Source organism: Lampetra fluviatilis, chromosome 34, assembly GCF_964198595.1.
Source record: "Lampetra fluviatilis chromosome 34, kcLamFluv1.1, whole genome shotgun sequence".
Taxonomy (NCBI): domain Eukaryota; kingdom Metazoa; phylum Chordata; class Hyperoartia; order Petromyzontiformes; family Petromyzontidae; genus Lampetra; species Lampetra fluviatilis.
In genome coordinates this window covers 40,217-65,209 of record NC_136308.1, presented here as the reverse complement: position 1 = coordinate 65,209, position 24,993 = coordinate 40,217, and the positions used below count along the sequence as shown (strand labels likewise).

Here is a 24,993-nt window from a genome sequence, read left to right as displayed (position 1 = left end):
GGAGGCGGGGGGCGGGGCCACCTCCGTGCCCCAGCCTCTCCTCTCCGCGGGACCCAAACTCTCCGGTTCCTCCCCCTTCTTCCCTGGAAGGGGCGGGGCTTCTGCACGAGGGGGTGGTGTGGGGGTTGGCTTCACCGGAAGGGGCGGGGCCAGGTTTGGAGGGGTGGGCGGGGCTTCATTCGAGGTGGGCGGGGCTACAGATGGGGGAGGGGGCTCAGAAGTTGTCAGCGGGGCCAAGTTCGGAAGAGGCGGAGCAAAGTTTGGAGTAGGCGGGGCCTCTGAAGCGGTGGGCGGAGCCAAAATGTGGGGTATGGGCGGAGCTAAGCCAGAAGTGGGAAGGGCCACTGAAGGCGTGGGAGGGGCCAAATCAGGTGTGGGGGAGACGCCGTACGAAGTGAGCGGCCCCTCGGATGGGGCAGGAGGCATGGGAAGGGGCGTGGCCAAATTCGGAGGAGTGAGCGTGGCCAAAGTTTGGGGTGTTGGTGGAGCGAAGTTTGGAGTGGGCGTGCCAATGGACGTTGCAGGCAGAGCCAAACCCGGGGGGAGCGGTGCCTCTAATGAGGCAGATGGAGGTGGCTCATTTGGAGGAAGGGGCGGGGCCAAATTTGAAGGAGTAGGCGGAGCTAAAATTATGACAGGCGGGGCTACGGATGGAGTAGGTGGGGCCAAAGAGGGCGACAACGCGGCCTCCGCCTGCAGCAGCGGCGACGGCGTCGGGGGCGGGGTCAAATTTGGAGGGGGTGGAGCCAAGTTTGGCGGCAACCGGGTGGGCGTGGCCTCGGATGATACGGGCGGAGCTAGGCCCGCAGTGGGAGGGGCCAGCGTTGGGGTGGGTGTCGGCAGGTTTGGCAGCGCGGTGAGCGGGGCAACATCGGGGGTGGGCGGGACTATGCTGGGAGTGGGCGGGGCTCCGCCGGCAGTGTCTCCACTGGCAGCAAAGCTGAGGGCTCAAATCGCGAGTGTGAAGAGTGGAGGGAGGACCGCCGGGAAGGAGGAGGAGGAGGGAGGGGAGAAGAGGTGGAAGAGGGGAGGAGCAGGGACCTCGGGAGGAACGGTGAGAGATTAACATCATCAGCGGTATATATCATCAGCATTCCTTGTACATTTAGGTAGCGCGTTTAACATGTAGGCTTTTGCAACCAATATCAACAATAGAGGGGTTTTTTTTCGGTGAGATCGCGTAAATATAAATGTGTCGTTAAACCCGCCACCAACCGACACAGCCAATAAGTAAGGTTTGTCACGTAAACAGAACTTGCCAATACCGGATTAATTGCTCTTGTGGAAAATGCTATGTGGGTCAGACAGGATGAATGATCAGCACGAGACTAAAATAACACCAAAGGAATATTAAATACAAATAAAACTGTTTGCAGTGGCAGAACACGCGTTCCAACAAGGACACTCAATTGATTTTGAGTGCTGTGCAAAACTAGTTACAGTGAGGGAAAAAAGTATTTGATCCCCTGCAGATTTTGTACGTTTGCCCACTGACAAAGAAATGATCAGTCTATAATTTTAATGGTAGGTTTATTTGAACAGTGAGAGACAGAACAACAAAAAATGCAGAAAAACTCATGTCAAAAATGTTATAAATTGATTTGCATTTTAATGAGTTTGGGACAGGGAATGCGCCAATATGAGCGACTTGGCCACAAATTATAGCTCAATGAAGTGGCTTATCATGTGGAAATGTATATCAGCCAAACCATCTAGGCGCATAATTCTAAATGTTGAGGGAAAAACCGGAGGACCCGGAAAAAGATCCACCGCTGACACCTTCTCCCCTGCTCAGCTCACACAGGAGGCCAATGGAGGTCCCGCGGGATTCTTGAGGGGGCCTGCACCCCCTCGCAAGATGCTGCCAAAGCCGTTACTGCTTGGCCAGGCGCCAAAGAAACCGGCGCGACCTCCAAGTGTGGAGCTGAGCCGATTCCGGGCTCAAGTGGCCACGCGAGGTAAGAACAGCGGTGGAGGTGGTGATGGTGAGGGTAGTGGAAATGTTGTTGTGGATGATGATAGTGGTGTTGATAGTGGTGGTGGTAATGATAGTGGTGTTGATGATAGTGGTGGTGGTGGTGCCGATGGTGGTGATGTGAGGTATTGGGGGAAGAAAAACTCCTCAGTTCAGATAATATCATGGGGCAAGGTGGGGTTGACCCTGTTGGAGCTGCTATGCCTCAAATATTTGAAGAAGTAGCGACCCCCTGTGAGTGGCAGTCTGAGGTGCCATCTGTTGAACAAGTGCAAAAAGGCGATTCAGGATAAGCGTCGGGCAGAGATGATCTCCCAAGCAAACTGCTGAGGGAGGGTCGTATTGGTCTCCAGGCTGCTCTGTTTGACATCATTACAATTGTCTGGACACAGGACGGATTCTGCAGGATTGGAATGATGCCCTTGTGGCCCAGGCAAGCTAAGGAGAGGCTTGCAAAGCCCCAATATGGTTTCAGGCTGGGGCGTTCCTGCATGTGTAGTGGTGGTATTGACGTGCGCCGACTGTGACAGTGATAGATCACGGGGCGGCGCGGGGTGCGGGGTTGGGCACGCGTTGTGGGCGTGGTGTGGACGCGCGCGCCGGGAGTGACAGATGACGGTGCGGCGCGGCGTGGCGCCCGGCGATTGGTCGAGTGAGTGGGTGCTCGCAGCGACGTCGGCAGGTGGGGTATAAAGGGGGACGCGCGAGAGCACTCGGGGAGAGTTACCCAGTTGAAGACCCGAAGACGGAGCTGAAGACCTAGTGAAGCCGAGTAGCTCAGTGGCGTTAGTCGCCGAGTAGCTAAGTGGATGTTGGTCATCCGAGTAGCTCAGTGGCGTTAGTCGCCGAGTAGCTAAGTGGATGTTGGTCATCCGAGTAGCTCAGTAGGTGTTAGTCACCTGTAACCAAGTTTGATAAAATAAAGAGTGTGTTACCCGTGAAGTCGTCTCCCGCCGAGTTACTACACTACAACTGGCGTCAGAAGTGAACCTGTCTTCAAGAAGTATGGACACAAGGAAGACTACCCGTACCCACGAGCGAGGTCGGGATGACGACGGCGTACCGGGGACACCGACCTCGGTAGTAGAGGACGAGGAGTTGCCGCCGATGCAGCACTTCGCGGTGATGGCCGACGCTCCGCTTGCCTCCGACACCAGCCTCCAGGACGCGCACTCCCGGTTGGCGGAGTTGCTGCTCGCCGCCGTTGCGGTCTTGGCCGAGATTTCCGTTCCAGCGGGCGGGAAAACGGCTGCGGGGTTGGAGGAAGGAGCGAGGCTGGCGGGATCCCGCCAAACGGCGCTTCGCGCCGAAAGTCTGGAAGTTCCCGCCGTTTTTGAGGGGCCGCCATTGATTGGCGGGAAAGACGGACGCCACGTGGCCGGACACCTCCGCGCAGCGCAGTCCACGTCATCAGCGCGCGCCGGAGCCCTCCATTTTGCGCCTGACAACCGAGCCGACATATTACACAACTCCAGCGGAGCGCGGGAAAATCTCTCCGACGTCGACGACGATCGGGTCCTCCAGCAAAGATTGCCCGCGCTGTCGGCGTTCAAGGCGGATGGGGGCGACTGGGGAGCCTTCAAACGAAGGTTCCTCGCTCATCAGGAGATGTCGGGGTGGTCCGACACCACTGCCCTGCGTGCGTTGCCAGCGATGCTTGACGACGACGCGCTTGCAGCCTTCACATCTGCTGCAAGGTCGTCCCGCTCTACGCTCCAGGCCGCACTACACCTGATGGCGAAGGTGTTCGGGCCGCCCTCCACGTGTCGCCACCAGTTCTACGATCGGCGGAAGGTGGATGGGGAAACGACGCTAGCCTACCGCACGGCACTACTCGCCTTGGCGGACGCGGCTTTTCCCCGCATGGATAAGGAGGGGAAGGACGCCATGGTGACGGAGCAGCTGCTGGTGTTGGCCCACGAGTTGGGGGTCCCCATCAACGTGGCAGACGAGATGGAGATCTGCTCCCTGGCGATCGCCACGAGCATTCACGCGTACGAGGTCCTCAAACGCAGGCCGGGGGTCGTCTGCAAATGGCCGGGGAATGCGGCACTGGCCGCCACGATCGCCGAACCTCAGCCAGCTGCGGTGCAGGAGCGGGGCTTCGCTGCATCGTGTCCGGGGGAGTGGAGAACGGGAGGTCGTTCGCCCGCACGTTCGCCCCGCAAGCTGGAGCAACCGAAACCTACGACGTCCGTCGTCTGCTACAACTGCGGCCTTCGGGGTCACGTTGCAGCCGGGTGCCGGGCCCCGCGTCCGCGCGCCGCTGGACCACGTCGGGACGACGACCAGGGCCACAAGTCATCCCAACAAAACCCGGCAAGTCGCGGCACCTCACACGTTTGGTCCACAAACACGGCACATTCGGGTCGCCGCTTCGCGGTGGGGGGTTCGCGGCTGGGTGCCGGGGGTTCAATTCGGCGAGGGGGGTCCGTACGCGGCCCGCAAGCAGTCGAGTGGTCCGAATTGGCTCACAGGATCGTGGCTGCGTCGGCCGGGTCGTCCGTGGTAACGGGGTTCATTGACGGGGTTGAGGTCCGGGTGCTTGTTGACACGGGTGCGTCGGCCACCATCATCTCGGACCTTATTTATAACATTCTTCCCGTCCAAAGTAGACCCCTTCTGCCGGTAGACGTGCCATTTTATGCGGCGAATGGGGGATCCCTGGGGATCATCGGCCAGATTCGGGCGACTATTTGCATTGGTGACATTAAATTAGCGGGCCCTATTTTTGTATCATCATCGCTGGCCGTTCCCTGTTTGCTAGGTACGGACTTTTTGTCAAAAATGCCCATCAAAATTCTTATAGATCAGGCCTGCATAGAGCTTCCGTCAGGTCGGCGGGTTGCCTTCTTGTCGAGCCCTACCAAAGTGCGCACGGTTTGTGCGACGGTGCAGGCGCTGGCGACTCACACTGTACGGGTGCCCCCGGGATCGCAAATGTTAGTACCCCTTCGGTTCAGGAAGCCACTCGAGGTGGGTGCGGAGGCACAGGGGGTGCTGTTGGGGCCGTCAAACAGAGCCAGTAAGGGCCTCGACTTAGCGGTTGCTCAAACCATGGTGAGAGGGGACAGTGAGCCGTTCGTAATGGTCCTGAATACGGGGTCGCGGCCGGCCGTAATTGCGCAGGGAATGGTGCTGGCTCACGCCGCGCCGCTACCCGTTGAGGAACGGCTCGTGGCTCAAGCAGATTTCACTGTCGAGTCGCATCCTCTGAGTGATGAGGGGACTGAGTGGTTGGACTCGCTGTGTGCGGGTTCAGATAACTTGTCCGGGGTGCAATTGGGAGCATTGAGGGGTTTGCTCATCGAGTTTGCTGACGTGTTCAGCAAACATAAGTACGATATCGGCTGCACTGACCTGTTGCGCCACCACATAGCTACAGGGGACGCGGCCCCTATTCGTCAGAATCCCTTCCGGCTCAGCCCGGCCGAGAAGGAACATGTGCAATCGGCGGTTAATGATATGTTGGCGGCAGATATCATTTCGCCCTCTTCTAGTCCGTGGGGTGCTCCTATTGTCCTAGTAAAGAAACAGGACGGGTCCTTGCGGTTTTGTGTCGATTTCCGCCGCTTAAACAAAATCTCGATGGCGGATGCGTATCCGCTCCCCAGGATGGATGAGTCGCTGGATGCCTTGGCGGGAGCGCAGTTTTTTTCCACACTCGATCTGCTTTCTGGATTTTGGCAATTGCCACTCGATAACGAGTCTAAACCTAAAACTGCTTTCCGAACACCTGGGGGCCTATTTGAATTCAACCGTTTGCCCATGGGCTTACATTCCGCTCCCGCCACGTTCCAGAGACTCATGGAATTGGTTTTGTCGGGGCTCCAATGGGATACCAGTTTGATTTATCTTGACGATATTATCGTCTTTAGTCGGACTTTCGAGGAGCACCTCCAGCGGCTGAGAGCGGTGTTCCTCAGGATGCGTTCCGCTAAGCTTAAATTTAAACCGGCTAAATGTTTTCTGCTTCGGGAATCGGTCAGGTATTTGGGCCATATCGTGAGTCGTTCAGGGATCTCGACGGACCCTGCTAAGACGCATTGTGTCAGCTCATGGTCAACGCCAACCTCGGTCGCGGAGGTTCGTAGTTTCATTGGTTTTGCTTCCTATTACCGTCGTTTTGTCAAGCAATTTGCCACCATAGCCAAGCCCCTGCACGCTTTGACGGCTAAGGGGGTGAGGTTTCGCTGGGGGGCGGAAGAGGAGGCTGCGTTCTGCTCCCTCCGTGACGCTTTGGTGCAGGCTCCCCCCTTGTATTACCCCGATTTCACACAACCGTTTTTGCTTGACACGGACGCCAGCAATACGGGTATCGGGGGGGTGCTCTCACAGGTGGTCGGGGGGGTTGAACGGGTGGTCGCCTACGGTAGTAGGGTTCTTTCCCCCGCAGAACAACGCTATTGCGTAACTCGTCGTGAATTGTTAGCCATTGTGTTTTTTACACAGCAATTCAGGCCATATCTTTACGGCCGTCATTTTACGGTCCGGACGGACCATGCGGCTCTACAATACGCTATGCGCGTGGCACAGCCATCGGGCCAATTGTCCCGATGGTTGGAGGTCCTTCAAGACTACCAATTCACGACGATTTACCGCAAGGGGTTGCGGCACTCAAACGCGGACGCCTTGTCGCGGTTGCCGCCGTGCACGGACTGCACATGTTTGTTAGGATCAGCGCGGTGCAAACCCCCGGTTGCCGGCACCCCGGGAGTTGCGCTCGCCGCCACTGACACCCCGGGAGAGGACGCCCCCACGGGGAGGGATTTGCTGTTGTCGTTGCCCCTCATTGAGTGGGGCCGCCTCCAGATGTCCGACAGCTCCCTACTTACGCTGCGTCGGAAAGTTGGCGCTCCCGAAGAAGGGGAGGCGCGGGTCGGTTCCTGGGTGTGCAGACAGGGCCTTTTGATGAGGTGGGACAACATGTCCCGGCGTCACGTGCTCGTTGTGCCTGTTGCTATGCGGGGTAGGGTTGTTCTGGCAGCTCATGAACGGCTCATGCATCTGGGTTTTCACAAAACGCTCGCCCTAATCCAGCGAGACTATTATTGGCCGGGGATGGGTAACGACGTGGCGAATATTCTTAAGGGATGCGTAGGGTGCGCCAAAAGGAAACCGCCACCATTTGCAGCTAATCCACCGCTGCAATCCATTCAGGTTTCGCGTATAAACGAATTGGTGGCGTTGGACATCTTGGGGCCCTTTCCGGTTACACCAAGGGGAAATAGGTTCCTGCTGGTTGGCGTGGAATATTTCACCCGATGGCCTATGGCATGGCCGCTCGCCAACCAGTCGGCTGCGGCGGTGGCGGACGCCTTTGTCCAGGGTTATGTGTTGGACAAGGGCGCCCCCGAACGCTTGCTGACGGATCAAGGGCAGAATTTTTCGAGCGTTTTGTTGCGCGAGGTGTGCGACCTGTTGGGTACAAAGAAAGTGCGTACTTCCCCCTACCACCCGCAGACTGACGGGATGGTTGAGCGTCTGAACAGGACGATTACGTCTATGTTGTGCCAACAGGTCTGCGACGATCAGGATGATTGGGACTTACAGGTGCCGGGGGTACTCGCGGCCTATCGAATGGCCCCTCATGCGGCGACGGGGTTTTCCCCATTTTTTCTTATGTATGGGCGGGAGGCCGATCCGGCCATGGACGTCCAACTGGGGATTTCCCAGCCACGTGCAAAATCTAAATTGGCAGACCACATCAAATTTAATATCGCCAAATTGACTGAAGCGCGGGAGGCGGCAAGGTTGAATTCGCGGTCGCGGCAAATTGCAAACGAGAAATTGCATGAGCGGAGGGTGCATACGCATGATTGGAAACCAGGCGATAAGGCCTGGCTGCATTGTCCACATGCACCGTTGGCTACGTCCCCCAAGTTGTTGAGACCTTGGAGGGGACCGGTGGAAATTGTGCGGGTTGCACGACCCCAGAGTATACAGATAAAATGGGGGAAACGCCGTTGGTATGTGCACCCCTCCCGACTGAAGCCCTATGCGGCACCGTGTGACCCCGTTCTGTGCCGTAACGACCGGGCGTGTGATGTGACCGTCGACTCGGGGAGGGAGGTGTCGCAGGCTGCTCCTCACGTGTTTCCACCTGACCCACCCCCAGGTGCCTCGGGCTTGACGGCTGCTGACCGTCGGGAGCCTGAACCCTGCGGCACGCACGGGTCCTCGGTGCCTGGCCGATGTCTTTCTGAACCGCCGGCACCACCGGACGTTCAACCGCGTCTGGTGCCGTACGACGGACCGGCAAGGCGGACTCGGGCTAGGGCTCGACAATTTTCATGAAGACGTTTTTTTCTCTATACCGAGCTCGCCCGGTGTTCCCCTCTGCCGGGGTATTGTCCCGTTGTAGGGACGCTCGGAAAGAGGGGGACACCGCACGAGTCGTGGAAAAAAAAAAAAAAATTTTGTCTATTTATTTTCCTTTCTGCATACACATTGCTATTGTCACTCGCCGGTTTGTATATATTGTTCTATTGTCGCGGTGGCATTGGTTGATGGTTGCTGATGGTAGTGTTCGCGTCGTGTTGTGTTGTTACGTTAGTTGTTGTTCTTGTTGTGGTGTTGTGTTACGGGGCACACAGGGCGGTTTGTATATTTTTATAGCAGCCGGGTCGGCTGCGAGCTATGTGGTAGGGGGTGATGTAGTGGTGGTATTGACGTGCGCCGACTGTGACAGTGATAGATCACGGGGCGGCGCGGGGTGCGGGGTTGGGCACGCGTTGTGGGCGTGGTGTGGACGCGCGCGCCGGGAGTGACAGATGACGGTGCGGCGCGGCGTGGCGCCCGGCGATTGGTCGAGTGAGTGGGTGCTCGCAGCGACGTCGGCAGGTGGGGTATAAAGGGGGACGCGCGAGAGCACTCGGGGAGAGTTACCCAGTTGAAGACCCGAAGACGGAGCTGAAGACCTAGTGAAGCCGAGTAGCTCAGTGGCGTTAGTCGCCGAGTAGCTAAGTGGATGTTGGTCATCCGAGTAGCTCAGTGGCGTTAGTCGCCGAGTAGCTAAGTGGATGTTGGTCATCCGAGTAGCTCAGTAGGTGTTAGTCACCTGTAACCAAGTTTGATAAAATAAAGAGTGTGTTACCCGTGAAGTCGTCTCCCGCCGAGTTACTACACTACACATGGATGCCATATTCTCCATCCGTCTACTACAGCAGAGGTGTAGAGAATTTAAACAGGACTTCTCTGCCTTATTTACCTGGTCAAAGTCTGATACAATCAATAGACTAGGGCTCTGGGTTATTATTCATGCTTTTGGGGTCCCTGACCCTCTACTCACAATCGTTAATGACCTGCTTCGTGACGCTGTGTGGAAGCTACCTGGCCTATGACTCCACACAAAGCTTTGGGTATTCTTGGCCAGTTATGCCCTCCCTTATTTGTTGTTGTTGTGGTTTATGGTGGTGGTGATGGGGGTGGTGATGGGGGTGGTGATGGTGGTAATGGTGGTGGTACTGCTGCTTCTGCTAATGATGATGGTGCTCATGATAATTATCAATGCTGATGATGCTGGTGATTTTGATGATTCTTATGCTGCTGCTGTTGATTCTGCTGCTGATGGTGGAGATGCTGCTGCTACTACTATTCATATTGCTGCTGATGAATTGTATGGATAATGCTGCTTATGTTAAGCATGCAAAATGGCCGTTCTTTCTCCAGCACAGCATTGTGGGTAACACCCCCCCCCCCTCATTGCTAGGAGCAATGGGAGCCACTCCCCCTTCTCTCCCGGCCACCATGACACTCATAACCAAGGCAACGGTCCCAACGTGAGTACCGTACACACAGCCCATTTGTCAATCCACTGCGGGGTGAGGGTCGCTCGACGACGTGAGGGTAGAGTATGCTTTATCTCGCCAGTCAGGGCAATGGAGTGTTTGAGTCACGACAGATTAGGGTTAGAATATGTGGGACTCTATGGGTCTCTATGTGCATCTGTGGGTCTCAGTGTGACACTCCCCAACAGTCTTTTGAGGCTATACGGGGACCTTTGTGTGTGTGTGTGTTTTGTGTGCTCAGGGCGCAACTGGTGGAGGAGAACTATGATGACGTGGAGCTGCCTGGCCCCCCAACCTGGATGATGGGGCCAGCTCTGCCCGGCAGGGGCACCGCACCCCCTCTGCCCACACCGAGACCGGAGGTGCCTGGTACGTGGGGGGCATGCGTGTGCATAAAGACAAAGATCCCCCGTATTGGCTGAATTGACTCTTGGGTCAAGTGCTGTTAGTGAGCACCTATGAAAGCTGGCATGCCACACGAGGGGGTGGTGTGGCCGGAACCACCCCTGCCGCCTTTGTCTCCCCAGTGGTGATGCGTACACATCGCACCAGTTACTGAATCAAGCAAAATATTGCCTCTGATGTTGGACGTGGGGGGAAATTGAACTCGGGTCTCTGAGTTTGTAGCGCAGCGTGCTAACGACTGCACCACTGCTCCCCACTTGCACATACAAATACAAAGCTCCCCATATAGCCTTTAACAGTCTGTTGGGGCAAGTGCTTTCGTGAGCACCTATGAAAGCCGGCACGGAACTCGAAGAGGTGGGTGGCCAGCACCATGCCTGGCTGCCTTTGTCTCCCCAGTGGCGATGTTTACACACCACACCAGGTACTCATTTTGAGGCTGAGTCGTGAGCAGGAATCAAACTGGGGTCGCTGGGTTTGTAGCGCATCACGCTAACTGCTGCGCCACTATTCCACACGTAGTTCCGCAGTAACAGTAGCAGCCTATAGTACCTGTTATACATGGTGGTTGCCCATCTGAGATTCTCCAGGCTCACACCTGCTGAGCTTCCCTGAGCTGGTCAGACATATCCCACCTGATGTCATCTGGGTTTCCTCTCTGCTAATTAATGGTGTTTCCCTGTGATTCCCCGCATGTCCCCGTATCTCCCCGTGTCTCGTTGGGTCCCTATCACGCCATGTCTCCCCTTATCCTCGTGTCTCTCTGTCTCGCCGTGTCTCCCTGTGTCTCCCCATACCCCCCACACTTGCAGCCAGTTCCACCAGAGGCAAAGCCCCGGCCGCCGAAGTCGAGGAGCAGCAGCAGGTAACACAGGGGGCTCTGCGCCCCCTTCCCTACACCCTCGCTCTCGCGCACCCTCACTGGGTTAATGACACCAGTGTTTGTTGTGTTGCCGGTAACTGCGATGACCAAACCGGTTAGCTGCACAACTGTCTCTCGCAGCAAACATGGTGAGTTTGGAATTTAGTGGAGACAAGAAGGCAGCCATCACCACCACTGCTACCACAGCGGTGGCGGTGGTGGTGGTGGGCATCTGAACTGGACTTGCGATCCAGAGGTTGCCGTTTCCATCTCCCGGGGCGGCAGTTGAATCGCACATGCGTGTACATATAAACTCATGTGCACACACGTATGCATATACAAAACAACTCTCACATACACGTATGTGCACGTACGTGTGTGCGCGTACTCTCACTCGGACTCGCCTTGTGTCCTCTCTCTCCCGCAGGACGTGTATGAAGACTTTTATGAAGACTTAGAGGAGAAAAGGTACGCAAAGATCCCCAGTGTAGTTTTCAGTCGACTGTTGAAGCAAGTGCTATGAGCAGGGACACGTGATGGCTAACAAAGAACACGAGGGGATGGGTGGCCAGCACCACGCCCATCATCCCTCCCCTCTGGGGTCTGTAAAATAGTACCAATTTGTGTACAAGAGTGAGTTCACGGGTGAGTGTGCGAGTGTACGGGTGTGCATATAGCCGGGTGATGAGTAAAGTTGTGTGTGTGCTGAGTGAGGAGACGGTGCGTGAACGCACGGAGAGAGAGAAGAAGGAGGCCAAGGAGAGGGAACGGAGAGACACGGAGATGAAGAAGAAATACAAGGTGAGACTAACAGAATTATCAGCAGCAGCAGCATCAGCATGATGGTGGTAGTTGATGTTTATGATGATGGTCATGATTCTAAATAATCTGCTGCTCTTGCTGATGATGAGACTGTTGATGTTCATGTTGATGATGCCTCATTGATAATGGCACTGATGATGGTGTCTCATCATCGTCAGTGTCATCATCAGCAGCAGCCTCGTCAGCAGCATGATCATCAGCAGCTGCCTCATCATCATGATTATAATCTACGTGATGTTGATGCTGATAGCGATGATTATGATGCTGATGATGAAGATATAGAATCACGTATCATCATCAACAGCAGCCTCATGAGAATGACGAAGGTTATGTTGAGTATTTTTGCAGTGAATGCTTTTTAAAAGTAATTTATGAGACAATTTTTTTCACATTAAATTAATTCTATTTCAACGGGCAGTTATTTTTGTCTTGATTTCAATTTGCCTCATTGTTGTGACTCTTCATTTGTTTAGTTTTTGTCGTCTTGGTAACCCAAGTCTCTTTTCCAATGAGACTCGTCTATCTTGGCCTATTGAGTTCTCACCGGGTTACCCAACATCAACTTGACACTTTATGTTGCTGTGGCTGCTGTGGCTGCGGCTGCAGGTTGGCATCGACACGCCGGCGCTGCACGTGGCCGTGGCGAGCCGCGGCTCCGCCCCGTCCGGCCGCCTCGACCTGGGCGTGCGCCAGGGCGAGCGCGTCGCCGTGCTGCTGCTCACGGGCACCCCCGAGGGCACGTGGGTGGTGAGGAACGAGATGGGGAGCGGTGAGGCGTTCAGCACCCATAGCCACCCACTCGCACAGCCACCCACTCTCACCACTGCCAAGGAAACACGCACACACAAACACATAATTTCCCACTTATTCACCACTCATAAGCAACACTCACTTGTCTAGTTGTGATGGTGGTTAAAGTGGGCCTGGTGGATGTGGTGGTTGTGGTGGTAATGGTTGTACTACTGGTGGTGGTGGTTGTAGTGGGGCTGGTGGAGACTTCTCTGCTGGATCTTGAGATGGACTCAAGCCAAGATATCTATGATGACGTGGCAGAGGAGACGAAGTGAGACGAACATCATCATCACCACCACCATCACTACCACCACCACAACCACCATCACTATACCATCATTATCACCATCATTACGACCTCCACCACCATCATAACCAACACCATCATTACCATCATCACCACCATCGCCATGATCACTGAATGTTTTTTGTTTTTGTTTTTCAGAGCAAATGCTTCCGGTAAGCAAAGTGAGACACGGGAAGACATGGAGGCATTAAGAGTCACGGGGAGACACAGGGAGACATTGAATGATAAAAAGGCTTCACACTTTTTGGCATGAATACAGGTGTTAAGATGTTCAAACACCAATTATACATCAAATGCGAGACATGAGACCCTGTAATTGGAAAATGGGTCCCAGAGTTGTAACCGGGAGGCCAGTTGCATTGATGCTGATGCTGCTGTTGGTGTTGATGACTTAATGGTGTCTGATGATGATGTTGTTGATGATTACGATATAGGTGATCAGTTTCCATCCCCCGACGATGACGAGACAGAATCAGGCAGCAGGTGAGACATGAAGACACGGAGACACTAAGATACGGGTACATGCAGACATGGTGATAAAGAAACAGGCGTACGTGGGGACACGGGGTTATGTGGACACGGACACAAAGAAAACATACTGACATGGGGACGCGGATATGCAGATAAATGCAGACAAGGGGACAAAAGGACACGGGGCTGTGGCGACATTAGGACACATGGAGACACAGCATCACGGGAGTCATGCAGACGAGCGGCAATGCAGAGAAATGTGGATATGGGGACATGGGGACACGGGGACATGGGGACACGGATAAATGGACTGGTTGTTGTGGTAATAGTCGTGGTAGTAGTGGTGGTGGTTGTTGTGTTGGTGATTTTGAGTGAAGGCAGTTGTGGTAGTTGTGGTAGCATTGCTGGTGGTGGTTGTGATTGTGAGTGGTGGAAAGGGGAAGACCTGGAAAATCTTCAAAGGCATCAACCTGAGACGTGATAAGAAGAGAAGCGTAAAGAAACAGGAAGAGGAGTGAGACTCACTCACCCACTCCTTCTCCACCCACCCACTCACTGCTCACCACTGACTCACCACTCATCACTAACTCACCACACCACCCACCACCCAATCACCACTAACATGCCACTCACTCACCACTCGCACACGACTCGTTCACCACTCACACATTGCTCACTGTTGAATCACTGCTCACTCACCACTTACTGCTAACTAATCAATCAATCACCACACACACACCACTCTCCACTAACACACCACTCGCATACCACTCAATGTGTCCCTGTGTGTCCCTGTGTCTCAATGTGCTTCTGGATGTCTCAGTGTGTCCCAGTCTGTAGCTGTGTTCCAATATTGGGAGTGATAGCTACAAACCTGGCGACACGGGTTCAATTCTCCGATTATCTAAACTGGTCCTGGGCCTCCCCTAGGTTGACTCAGCTTCAATGAGTACCTGGTGCGGTGTGTGGGGAGACAAAGATGTCTGGACGTGGTGCTGGCCACCCACTCCCTCGTGTGCCGTGTTGGCCTTCACAGGTGCTCGCTAGCAACACTTGCCCCAAAACTCTGTTCAGGCTATATGGGGGATCTTTGTCTTGTCTTGTGTCTCAATATGTCCCTGTGTCTCCATGTGTTTCTGTCTCCATTTCTTTATGTGTCCACTTGCCTCCCTGTGTTCCTGTGCCTCAATGTGTCTTTGTGTTTCGTCTCCTCGCAGAGATCAAGACGTCCCTCCAGGAGACGGTGAGTGTCTCTGGGTCTCCTTGTCCCCGTGTCTCCAGGTCCCTCTGTCTCCGTGTCTCGATGTGTCTTTGTCTCAAAGTGTCTCTCTGTGTATGTGTCTATGATCCTAATCTCTCTTTGTCTCTGTGATTATCAAGATTAGATTCCATGCTTTAATTTCTCCATATCCCCGTGTTTCTGTTTTTCTTCGTGTCTCCATGAATCTTTGTGTCCCCGTGTATCTCCGTGTGTCTCCATGTATCATAGTGGACGAGGTTCACGTTGTGCTGGCTGTGTCTCCGCGTGTCTCCATGTAGATGAGGTGTATGATGACGTGGAGTCTCAGGATTTGCGTCTCTCAGTCAGGTGATGCCACTCATTACTCATTACTGCTTCTTGTGTTTAGTTGTCCTTGCCCTGAAACACGGCAAAGCTATTTCTTTCGCCGTTGCTGATCATTGTTACAACGCTGTGGGCTCTCATGATATTGTTTTTTTCCGAGACCAAGGTGCTCTGCAAACCGTTTGGCTACCATCAAAGGTTTGTTCATGAAGCCATCCAGATATACAAACACAGACGTACCTTCAACCGTGAAGATGGGTACACATTGAGCAATCATTGGAAAGATGTTATTAACCAGGTAAAAAAATATTTAACTGCGCATAGTTGTCCCATCTTATTTAACAGGTACTAGTCTATTTACCAGAGGTGTGGACTCGAGTCATGTGACTTGGACTCGAGTCAGACTCGAGTCATGAATTTGATGACTTGCGACTCGACTTGGACTTGCATAACAATGACTTTGTCCCACCTATGAGATGTGGACTCGAGTCATGTGACTTGGACTCGAGTCAGACTCGAGTCATGAATTTGATGACTTGCGACTCGACTTGGACTTGCATAACAATGACTTTGTCCCACCTCTGCTATTTACCGAGTCAATTGCATCCCCAGCGTTTAGCAGCGCTGACATTTTGCTTTGGGTGCCAACATCGACTGTAACTGCAGTCGTCGCTGCGTCGCCCCCCCCCCGCTTCTCTCCCTCAACCTCTCGCTTCTAGCCCCGCCCACTTCCCCCCCCCCCCGCGCTTCTCTCCCTCGACCTCTCGCTTCTAGCCCCGCCCACTTCCCCCCCGCGCTTCTCTCCCTTAACCTCTCGCTTCTAGCCCCGCTCACTTCCCCCCCCCCGCGCTTCTCTCCCTTAACCTCTCACTTCTAGCCCCGCCCACTTCCCCCCCCCCGCTTCTCTCCCTCAACCTCTCACTTCTAGCCCCGCCCACTTCCCCCCCCCCCCGCGCTTCTCTCCCTCGACCTCTCGCTTCTAGCCCCGCCCACTTCCCCCCCGCGCTTCTCTCCCTTAACCTCTCGCTTCTAGCCCCGCTCACTTCCCCCCCCCCGCGCTTCTCTCCCTTAACCTCTCACTTCTAGCCCCGCCCACTTCCCCCCCGCGCTTCTCTCCCTCAACCTCTCACTTCTAGCCCCGCCCACTTTCCCCCCCCCCGCGCTTCTCTCCCTCAACCTCTCGCTTCTAGCCCCGCCCACTTCCCCCCCCCGCGCTTCTCTCCCTCAACATCTCACTTTTAGCCCCGCCCACTTCCCCCCCCCGCGCTTCTCAACCTCTCGCTTCTAGCCCCGCCCACTTCCCCCCCCCGCGCTTCTCTCCCTCAACATCTCACTTCTAGCCCCGCCCATTTCCCCCCCCGCGCTTCTCTCCCTCAACCTCTCGCTTCTAGCCCCGCCCACTTCCCCCCCCCCGCGCTTCTCTCCCTCAACCTCTCGCTTCTAGCCCCGCCCATTTCCCCACCCCCGCGCTTCTCTCCCTCAACTTCTCGCTTCTAGCCCCGCCCACTTCCCCCCCCCGCGCTTCTCTCCCTCAACCTCTCACTTCTAGCCCCGCCCACTTCCCCCCCGCGCTTCTCTCCCTCAACCTCTCACTTCTAGCGCCGCCCATTTCCCCCCCCGCGCTTCTCTCCCTCAACCTCTCGCTTCTAGCCCCGCCCACTTCCCCCCCCCCCGCGCTTCTCTCCCTCAACCTCTCGCTTCTAGCCCCGCCCACTTCCCCCCCCCCGCGCTTCTCTCCCTCAACCTCTCACTTCTAGCCCCGCCCATTTCCCCCCCCGCGCTTTTCTCCCTCAACCTCTCGCTTCTAGCCCCGCCCACTTTCCCCCCCCCCCGCGCTTCTCTCCCTCAACCTCTCGCTTCTAGCCCCGCCCACTTCCCCCCCCCCCCGCGCTTCTCAACCTCTCGCTTTTAGCCCCGCCCATTTCTCCCCGCCGCGCTTCTCTCCCTCAACCTCTCGCTTCTAGCCCCGCCCACTCCCCCCCCCACACAGTCTCACGTCCCAGTGCCTGACGTCCACACTTATTTAAACTCCTTAGCCCCGGCATTTCTCCCACTTTAGTAAAAACTTTCTAGCTGTGATTTTCACACCTGATGATGATTGCTTGTGTTGCAATCGAAACGTCGTGATTTAATTAACTTTTATTTTTATTTCTTATTTTTATTTTTACCGACGTGACTTTACCGAAAGAACCAAAGAGTATGGATCTTTGCAGTCACGAAAACTTCAAATCTAGAATTCATAACAAAGACAAAGATCCCCCATGTAGTCTCTTAACAGACTGTTGGGGCAAGTGCCGTTCGCAAGTAGCACCGATGAAGGCTGGCACGGCACACGAGGGGGGGGGGGGTGACCAGCACCATATCTGGCCACCTTTGTCGACCTAGGGCAGGCCGAGGAGCGGTTCAGATTATCGCCGCTGGTGTTTGCCGTGAGGTGGGTATCGAATTCGTGTCGCCGGGTTCATAGTGCAGCGCGCTAATTGCTGCACCACCGCTCCCCACTGCCACACACACTGCAGGACAGGCCACACATACAGACACCTGAGTTGGGAATCGAACCCAGGCTGTTCTTGCTGCGAGGTGCGAGTGTCACCACTGTGAGATAATGAGATGCGATGACGTTGCTGGTGCTGCAGGAAGGAAGACAAGAAGGCAGAAGAGAAGATGAGAAAAATAAGAGAGCGGGAAGAGAGGGAGGCCCGGAAAAAGTTTAAGGTGATAGTCAAGTACAATTCATTTTTTTTATTGGTATCTTTCTGGCATAAATCTGCCATCCCAGGCACAATTATATCAAACACACAAAATCATACAGCAAACAATATTTTAGAAAGCATAACATTAAAAAAATTCCATTTAAAGAGCATGAAACTATTCGTAAGTTCTTAAAATAATTCCTTACCACCATCACCACCATCCTCACCACGACCATCCCCGCATACCAGATGTGGTTGCGAGTTATTAAAAGCCGCATGGCCAGGAGTCAGAGCCATTCCTTGTTCACCTTGGGGCGCGACATAGATCTACTCTGGCTCCCACATTATGAAACATCTTCGACCACGTAGTTCGAGAAACTTCCCATGGCTGTACTAGTCGAATTTCCATCTGGAAGAGACACAATGGGAGGCTGATCGATGCCCGGGTGGGATCAAGGGATGGCCCCACCTGGGCATACCATGTTCATCAGCATACCATGTTTTGTATGCTGATCATCTGGTAATTACTGCCACTCTGAGAAGGAGTTGGAGGTTCTGCTGCTGAACCTGGAGTGTTCCACTAAAAGGTGGGGCCTTACCATCAGTCGCACCAAAACGAAGTACCTGCTTGGGTATTTTGTGACATCCAATACTCCATCCCCTCAACTCCCAATGAGTGATGGGGCAGTTGCGAAGAGTGGATAATTTTTTCATTACCTGGGCAGTGTGTTTATGACCAACTCCACTTTGGCAACAGAGGTGTCACTCTGAATCAGCAGAGCAGCATTATCTTTCATCAGCTGTGTAACGCTGTGTGGAATTTACCAAGTATGTCACTCCACACGAAGCTCCAGGTCTTCTCGGACAGTTATGCCCTCCCTTCGCTCTGCTTGCACAACGTAGAAACCTCTAATGGAACAGCTGCGGCAGTGAGAAACGGAGGGTGGCCTGCACATGATCCATCTTGGGTTTAACCAGGCTGCAGTGTGAGGAGCTCACAAATTCTTGAAAGATCTGAACAAATTCCCGTCATTGAGCTCCGGCAGGTGAGGTTGCACTGGCTGGATCATGTAGCCCACATGCCGAGCCACCACATGCTCAAGCAACTTGTGTTTGGCCAGATAGAGGGGCTGAACAGGCATGGCATGGGCTGGAGAAGAGATGGACTGAGAGGATGTGGAGCTGAGCGGACTTGCCGAAGACAGGTAACCAAACGGTGACAAGATTGGCCTCTATGGAGGAGGGGTGTGACGGACGCTTCTGGGAAATCGGAGGCAGTCGCCCCTCCAGCTACAGTGGAGGGCAGAGGAGTGACACTCACAACAATGATTGGAGTGCAGTGCAGCATGTTTGAAAAGTAGGGGGCACAGGTGGTACATCTGTCAGACATCTCAGTCAACCCGTAGCAACTGGGTCTGACCCGTGACCTGTCAGCGAGCCTTTTACACTTCACGTGGCCTTGGAGTGCACCTGGCGTGGCACAAGCGCCATGGTGACATCAGGACCCACCACTTAGTGGTGATCGGCGTTTGTTGTGGTGGTAGTTATAGTAATTGTTGTGATGCTGGTGATTACAGTGATTGTTGTGGTTATAGTGGATGGTGTGGTGATTATAATAGTTGTTGTGGTGGTTGCAGCTTTCTGGTGACCTCCCCACACTCTCTGTGGTCTCGCTGCTCCGTGACTTCCGACCCTTGGGGCGCCTTGACCTCTCGGGGTCAAAGGGCGACACCTTTGACCTCGTACAAAACACGGATGAGATGCGGGCACTGTGCCGCAACCGCCTGGGAAAATGTGAGCATGTAATCACACGCAACCACGAACAAACGCACGCCACCACAAGCAATCACAAAGAATCGCGAGTAACCACACGTAACCACGACCAACACTTGAACAACAACACAAGTGTTGCTTGCTTGAGGGCACACTTGCGGTCGATGCGAGTGATTTGTATTCGGCAAAGGAAGAGACAGTGACACCAACTCTCTGTCACTGAGAGAGTCAAAGTGGCCCTAAGTAGCGTCGCTGTGGAGAATATACGCACCAAGACCGATGTGCAGACAGGGCTGAGTCCGCTTTCCATGTCCGTCGCTCCGCATGTTAAAAACAAGGGGCGTTCTTTATACACCTCGTCAGCCGCATGGCCTTCTGGGATTGAATTAATTTGGCAGCATTTATTCAGCACAGGCAAAAATCTTCAGAAAAGGCTGCTGTTTGGCAGTTGCGGTTGAACCACAGCGGAGTTTCCCGAAGTGCGGAAATGAGGGATGAAGTGTGACACAAATCACGTTTAAGTGCATGCAGCCACGATAAATCATGCGCAACTACAAGTAGTCACAAGCAATCAATCAGAGGCAGTACCTCAACGTTGACCCTGTGTTTCTGTGTCTTCAGATGGGTATATTCCCAGAGAGCACTTATCTCAACCGGACCAAGAGTGAGAAGCACAACAATCACAACCAAAGCAACCACAATCGCTACAAGCAGCACATCCACAATGGCCAGACATAAGCGCAGCAACAACCAAAAGCACTATCACAACCACCATCGATACAATCAGGGGCGGTTTTTTCATTAGGGCGATTGGGCGACGCACCACCAATGTCATTCAACCACAGAGTCATGCTAGCCGTCACTGTGCCTCTGGATATAGTCCAATCAGCGTCATGTCACGTTCTGTGGAGTACCGCCTCTTTTTGGGCGATTTCACTCCGGCTGAAAATCGCCCCGAGTGTTCCCATAGACTTACATTCAAAGATGTTTTTTTTCGAATGGGGGGCGCTGCAATGCATTCTCTATGGCTTCCGGGAGGGCTCGCACTAACGTGCTTACGTCATCATACGTAAGCACGTTTCATCCAACAATATTATTTGTCGCCACCTAGTGGAATCTTTAATAAAAGAGACTTGAGTGGATTGTATTGATAGTGAGTATAGAAACAAACAAGATGTATTCTAAGAGTCACTTTATTTTTCATTAATATTAAATAAGTGAAGTTGCCTTTACATGCTTAAGCTGTTAATTTATCCTTTGCATGGGTGGACCTTATCCTTATAAATCATCCAGACATTTGCCCCCCCTGAGAGATTTTGCAGGAGCCGCCACTGGATACAATAACTACAACCATGGATACAATAACTACAACCAATGTGAATACGACCACAACAATCACAAACAAACACAACCTCCGAGGCTGCTCAGTTTCACTTGATACGAGGAGACACTCTCACTGGGATTGAAGGGGAGTCAGACAAGGAAACTCTCTGTGGGATTGGGCGTTATGGACACGTAAAAACTGGCCTTCCTGTTTTTATTGCAGGGACTCTGACATCTACGACAATTTGGATGAAGGTAAAATTATCATCATGATCATCATCAATAAAACCATCACTACCATCAACCACCATTACTATTACCACCTCCATCACTACTACCACCATAACCAACACCACCATCATTATCAGCATCATCACCACCATAACTATCACATTCACCACCACTAACACCACCATCGTCATCACCATAATCGCCATCATGACCACCGATTTGCACGGTTGGCTACATACAGTGCAAAAAAGGTCAACATACATAGACCATCATCATCACCAATACCAATATCACCTCCACCCTCACTCTCACTTTTTGATGGCGTTTCCTTTGCAGATCCTTGATCTTTGCTTTGATGTCATCGAGGTCCATCATGGACAGCTTCTCTAATGATCGCGTCACTGGATCCTCACCACTGCTCTCTGACTGATGTGTGGGACTGGGCAACTTCTCGGTCGACTCAATCAAACCGAGAAGCTACTATACATGACATACATACTATATACACACTCCGATGCTTGTACGAGGCTAGGTGCGGACACACAAAACATATCATCAGGCATTGTCAGTCCACTGCTGGATGAAGGGCTCCCCAATCCAGTGCCATTTGCCACTGCCTGGTAATGCAACGACCCATCTAGCTCCTAGTATACATGTCAATTTAAAATGCTCCATCTCCAAGATAGGTGTTCCTCCTTTGGCTGCATTTCTTTACCCGCCTCGACCACAGAACATCTTCCCTTCCGGCTGTGACGAATCCTGCCCAAGCCCATTTGCTTCTCATAACAGTTGACGTGATGTCTCTAACCTTTGGCGTTTTCTCTAATCCACGTGTTCCTCTCTCCTTTTTCTCAGTGTAATTCTGAGGAGGCACACCTCTCCATACGTCTGTGCACTCTTCAGTTTTTGTTCCATTTTCTATACCAGTGTCCATGTTTTTGATCCGTGCGTCATAGTGGGTAATGTGTAACAATTGAAATCCATCTTCTCTCGGCATTGCCTCGTTGTGTGGGAGAGACGGGCAGGGTGCATTCACCCAGCTCTTGGAGATGTCCCAGAACCAAGGATGACCCCTCCATGTGAACCCAGCCATTCATTAACACTTCTCGCCTTTCTGACGATTATGAATGTGACATCGCTGTGAAACTAACTTTGACAATCTAATTTATCCAAATGTTTTATGGAATTTACTGTGAACTCTGTAGTAAATTCTTTACTAATAATTGCGTCAGTGTCTTTAAGCCGCGTAATATTGTTTCATTTTTATTATAAGGTTGGACTATGTACTCTTAATTTCGGTTTCATGAGTTTGCGTTAGAGTGTATGGTTAAGTTTGAGGTTTAGTGGTTGAAGTTTAGTGGTTTGTGGTTATGGGTAAGGTGTTGTGTTTAGTGTTAAGGTTGGAGCGTTTTAGAGTTAGCACTTAAGGTTAGGGATGGGTTGGGTTAGAGGGTTAGGGTTTAAGATTATGGAAATTGGTTATAAATATTTCTGGTTGTGATCTGTGGAAGGGGATGAAACCTGCTACACACTCACCCATCCATCTACTCATTTACAGTGCGGGAAAAAAGTATTTGATTCCCTGATGATTTTGTACGTTTGCCCACTAACAAAGAAATGATCAGTCTATAATTTTAATGGTAGGTTTATTTGAACAGTGAGAGACAGAATAACAACAAAAAATCCAGAAAAACCTATGTCAAAAATGTTATAAATTGATTTACATTTTAATGAGGGAAATAAGTATTTGACCCCCTCTCAATCAGAAATATTTCTGGCTCCCAGGTGTCTTTTATACAGGTAACGAGCTGAGATTAGGAGCACACTCTTAAAGGGAGTGCTCCTAATCTCAGCTTGTTACCTGTATAAAAGACACCTGTTCACAGAAGCAATCAATCAGATTCCAAACTCTCCACAATGGCCAAGACCAAAGAGCTCTCCAAGGATGTCAGGGACAAGATTGTAGATCTACACAAGGCTGGAATGGGCTACAAGACCATCGCCAAGCAGCTTGGTGAGAAGGTGACAACAGTTGGTGTGATTATTCGCAAATGGAAGAAACACAAAAGAACTGTCAATCTCCCTCGGCCTGGGGCTCCATGCAAGATCTCACCTCGTGGAATTGCAATGATCATGAGAACGGTGAGGAATCAGCCCAGAACTACACGGGAGGATCTTGTCAATGATCTCAAGGCAGCTGGGACCATAGTCACCAAGAAAACAGTTGGTAACACACTACGCCGTGAAGGACTGAAATCCTGCAGCGCCTGCAAGGTCCCCCTGCTCAAGAAAGCACATATACATGCCCGTCTGAAGTTTGCCAATGAACATCTGAATGATTCGGAGGACAACTGGGTGAAAGTGTTGTGGTCAGATGAGACAAAAATGGAGTTCTTTGGCATGAACTCAACTCGCCATGTTTGGAGGAGGAGGAATGCTGCCTATGACCCCAAGAACACCATCCCCACCGTCAAACATGGAGGTGGAAACATTATGCTTTGGGGGTGTTTTTCTGCTAAGGGGACAGGACAACTTCACCGCATCAAATGGACGATGGACGGGGTCATTTACAGTAAAATCTTGGGTGAGAACCTCCTTCCCTCAGCCAGGGCATTGAAAATGGGTCGTGGATGGGTATTCCAGCATGACAATGACCCAAAACAAACGGCCAAGGCAACAAAGGAGTGGCTCAAGAAGAAGCACATTAAGGTCCTGGAGTGGTCTAGCCAGTCTCCAGACCTTAATCCCATAGAAAATCTGTGGAGGGAGCTCAAGGTTCGAGTTGCCAAACGTCAACCTCGAAACCTTAATGACTTGGAGAAGATCTGCAAAGAGGAGTGGGACAAAACCCCTCCTGAGATGTGTGCAAACCTGGTTTCAAGTTTCAAGTTTTCAAGTTTCATTTATTAGGTATAGCCCTGTGAGCCATTCGGCTCTTGAATCGGGTGCAACCGCAACAAACAAAAAACAAAAACATGAACAAGAAAACATCTTAAAGTGACTATGTGCAAACAGAAAATCCAAGAAAAGACAGCAAAATATTGCAGAAAAAGCACTGTACACCAACACTGTGCAAAAATCCCAGTGGGATGCAAGTCAAACAACAACAACCACAAGACAACTTAGATTAAGGCCATCAGTCTAACTCTGTACTACAACAAACAAACATGGCCAAACCGAAAAACTTTTCGAAATCACCAAAATAAAGCCATAAAAGCAATGAAACAGTGATCATAGGAACTGTGACCGAATTTTCACAATAAACGATGTAAACAACATGTACTACCAAACTCTGCAGCCATCGCTGGCTGCATGAGTCACTCCACAACAGCAGGAGCATCAGTCGGAGTGTCAACATTTTTCAATGCACCTTTAAGATCAGCACACTAAATCAAAACACAGATCATACTTTGCAGCGATCATCCGGAGCGAAACATTTTATTTTAGGCCACTGAATTGCAGTGGCAGCTAGGGGTGTACAAGTCCTCTAGAGCAGTTTTGAGTGAAGATCTCATAAGTAGTGATTCAAGTTGCAGTTTATTGGCAATAGCATTCCAGACCCTGGGGGCATCAATAACAAGGCCCTTCCTCCAGTATTTGTTCGGCAATAGGGAATGTGAAGCTGGTAAATGAGCGAAGACCTTAGGTCAAATTTGTTATTTGATAAAGAGAGTAGATCCAGCAGGTAATCTGCGTTTTTTTTTGTAAGTACATCATGAATAAATAAGATCTGATGCACAAGCCGTCGAACATTGAGAGATGTTAAGTTTGACCCAATGTAGAGATCGCAGTGGTGAGTCCTATATGGGCAGTTCAATGCAAATCTTAAGGCCGAGTGATACATTGAGTCAAGCTTCTTCAGTACAGTACTGGGGGCTGATGTATACACGATGTCACAGTAATCAAGTAGAGGAGGTATGGTAGCTTTTATCAATTCCAAACGGAACATAGGGGGGAAGCAGTGCTTGTGTCGATACAGAAAACC

At 52.3% G+C, this 24,993-nt stretch overlaps 1 protein-coding gene across 1 annotated transcript; it reads left to right on the top strand.

Moving 5' to 3' along the window:
• The first annotated feature begins 211 nt into the window (after nucleotides 1–211).
• Nucleotides 212–22,204, top strand: LOC144944418 (FYN-binding protein 1-like). Its single transcript, XM_078872558.1, has 19 exons — nucleotides 212–1,054; nucleotides 1,796–1,958; nucleotides 9,687–9,756; nucleotides 10,007–10,134; nucleotides 10,983–11,035; nucleotides 11,460–11,500; nucleotides 11,743–11,833; nucleotides 12,461–12,623; nucleotides 12,836–12,917; nucleotides 13,092–13,105; nucleotides 13,388–13,436; nucleotides 13,852–13,938; nucleotides 14,642–14,667; nucleotides 14,964–15,012; nucleotides 17,625–17,703; nucleotides 19,319–19,475; nucleotides 20,076–20,118; nucleotides 21,001–21,032; nucleotides 21,345–22,204. The coding sequence occupies exons 1-19, from the start codon at nucleotides 302–304 to the stop codon at nucleotides 21,350–21,352; spliced, it is 2,088 nt and encodes a 695-aa protein (XP_078728684.1). The 5' UTR covers nucleotides 212–301; the 3' UTR covers nucleotides 21,353–22,204.
• The last annotated feature ends 2,789 nt before the right edge of the window (nucleotides 22,205–24,993 follow it).

Coding starts and splice junctions, on each gene's coding strand:
- LOC144944418 (XM_078872558.1), top strand. CDS start 302: ATGTGGGGTATGGGCGGAGCTAAGCCAGAAGTGGGAAGGGCCACTGAA. Junction 1,959..9,686: donor GGCTCAAGTGGCCACGCGAG/GTAAGAACAGCG, acceptor CCTCATTGCTAG/GAGCAATGGGAGCCACTCCC. Junction 12,624..12,835: donor GAGGAACGAGATGGGGAGCG/GTGAGGCGTTCA, acceptor TGGTGGTTGTAG/TGGGGCTGGTGGAGACTTCT.